The sequence below is a fragment of the Gossypium hirsutum genome, chromosome A09, assembly GCF_007990345.1.
Source record: "Gossypium hirsutum isolate 1008001.06 chromosome A09, Gossypium_hirsutum_v2.1, whole genome shotgun sequence".
NCBI lineage: Eukaryota > Viridiplantae > Streptophyta > Magnoliopsida > Malvales > Malvaceae > Gossypium > Gossypium hirsutum.
The window spans coordinates 3,103,574-3,105,997 of NC_053432.1; the positions used below are offsets into that span (position 1 = coordinate 3,103,574).

The window sequence follows — 2,424 nt, forward strand, 5'->3', positions numbered from 1 at the left end:
TATAAAAGATCAGCATTTGATGGAATATAGATTAATGAATACTACAAGTTATGAAATGAAAATCCCCATATCAGCTGGTTAACAAAGCGATAATGGGTGGAAGATCAAGTGAGCTCCAAAGCGATTCACCATCATGATTCCCACTTGAAGATGGCTCCACCATATCCATTGAACTCGATGAATCAAATGAACTTTGTGGGCTTTCCTCTTGTTTTGTTCCCAAATCATCTTGCTTCACCCTTTTGTTGTTATTTTTGCATGCATTTCGAAGTGCTGACAACTGTTCTGATCTTCGTTCTGCCATGGCAGCTTCTGAACCAAGCTTTCGCTTCAAAAGCTCTGGGATCCCATTGAATGCATAGAGTGAAGCTGAGAATTTTCTTTCATATGATATCATCGAGTGTTCATCTGCTAGAATCTCGGCCGCCATTGTTGGTGATTCAAGCTCTTCAGCCAACTGAAATGGTGAACAGGAATAAGATGGCCCAAATCCAATCTCATCCACGAACTGGAAATCCAATGTTCCTTCATCCCCCAAATCATCATCATTAGAAGGGGAACTCCAATCCAATTCTCTCTTGGAGTTGGAACAGTCTTCGTTATCAGTCAAACACGATTCCACACTCTTTGTATTGAAAAGTTCATCATTCGAAATCGAAAAATCCTCAAGGACATCAAGGAAACCATGATTATTATCATCCTCGACCTGCTGCAACAATGGCTGCTGGCTAACACAGGCGTTCACAGTGACACTAACAGGCGGTGGTGAAGGAGTTGGCAATGGAAAACACGAATTATTCTTAGCTTGAATCCTTTGAAGAAGACGATTACTGATCTTTGAAGAAAGAGCTGGAGTTGAATTCATTGATGATGAAGAACAAGGCCAGAAATTTGTTCTCGTATTAGCACCACGAAGCAAGCAAGCGGCTTCATCGTAAGCCCTCGCGGCTTCTTCAGCCGTATCAAAAGTGCCCAACCAAACCCTTATTTTCTGTATCGTGTCCTTAATCTCCGCCACCCATCGACCCGATGGCCTTTGCCTTACGCCAACGAATCGCTTCCTCGCCCTCCTAATACCGCCAAGACTGGCGGTTGCTGCGGCGGCTTGTTTCACCATTTCATCCCAACCCATTGTTTCATCTTCTGTTGCCATATCTGTATCCACCTTTCTCTTCCTACCCATGGCTTTTATCTTTTTGAAGCTGTCTTCTGTTTCAGCTATGGCGGATGGAATTTGATGCTTTGAGTTTTTTTGAGCTCTGTATTTATATGGAAAACAAAATGAAAATATTAGATACTGTCAAAGGAAAGGAGAGGTTTGACAAGGTCTTAATAATATACATACATATATATATAATATTTAAGCTTCATAAATCCAACACAAATGGATGATTTGTAGCACTTCCATTGATGATCATGAATAAAATAAATAAGTTAACGTGTTTTGTTTCATTTGAGGCTATTTTTTCCCTGACCAAGTCACACAGGATCTTTGCTTCCATTTGGTTTGCTCTAAGCTTTGTTTTCAATAATATACTCATTTTTTAATGTGAAAAAACACAAGTAGACCAGTTTTGCATCTTCTTTTAAGGGTTTTTTTAAATGATAATTATATATATTTAGTTGGTTTATAGTAAAGAATTGGTTAATTTACATCATTAGTCACTAAATTATGAGTTAATTTTTATTTGGGCCATTTAATTATTCAAAAAATTTCATTTAAGTCACTAAAATATTAAAATAAATATTATATGGTTTTTTTAAAAAAAAACTCTCTTTCTCCTTTTTCTCTACAATTTAAATTTTTTTATAAAATAATTATGAATCTATAAATTAAAATTCAAATAATTTTTTTCTTTATTGATCTGAGATTATATTTAATTAGTTTACAGTAAAGGAATTACTGGATATATGATTAGATATTTACCTTTCTTTATCAAACAATGTAATGGCTTTTAACTGCGAAACATAGAATTCATCACTGTCTTGAAAAAGACTCATTTGTACCCTTTTTCTTGTCTGTCTTTGGAAACCACATTAAAAACAACTCAATGTGAAAGTGATATCTAAAACAATGCCCAAAAAAGGCATCATTTTCACTTGCAATAAAACATTTTATTGGTTATCAAATTATTAGTATGTCTCCACTAAGGACATATTTATTTATTTTTAATTTAAGATTTTTTTTTCTTAAAAAAAATCCCTTTATTGAGACTTCTTTATTTGGTGTTGTATTTTTTTAGTAATTTAATTTATAATGAGTTTATATAAATTATTAAAAATATATTTTTTAATAATATTTATTATTTTATTAGTTAATTTATGATACCAATTCAATTAACAAATAATATGTATTCAATGCAAATATTTTAATAAATAATATATATTCAATTTCATGTGATTTGATTTATCTATAAAAGAGTA

General features: G+C 33.0%; 1 protein-coding gene across 1 annotated transcript; it reads right to left on the reverse strand.

Annotated features, from left to right (window-relative positions):
• On the reverse strand, positions 1-1,436 carry LOC107890193 (ethylene-responsive transcription factor ERN1). The gene has a single exon (XM_016814689.2). The coding sequence runs from the start codon at positions 1,181-1,183 to the stop codon at positions 71-73; it is 1,113 nt and encodes a 370-aa protein (XP_016670178.2). The 5' UTR covers positions 1,184-1,436; the 3' UTR covers positions 1-70.
• Positions 1,437-2,424: the final 988 nt, after the last annotated feature.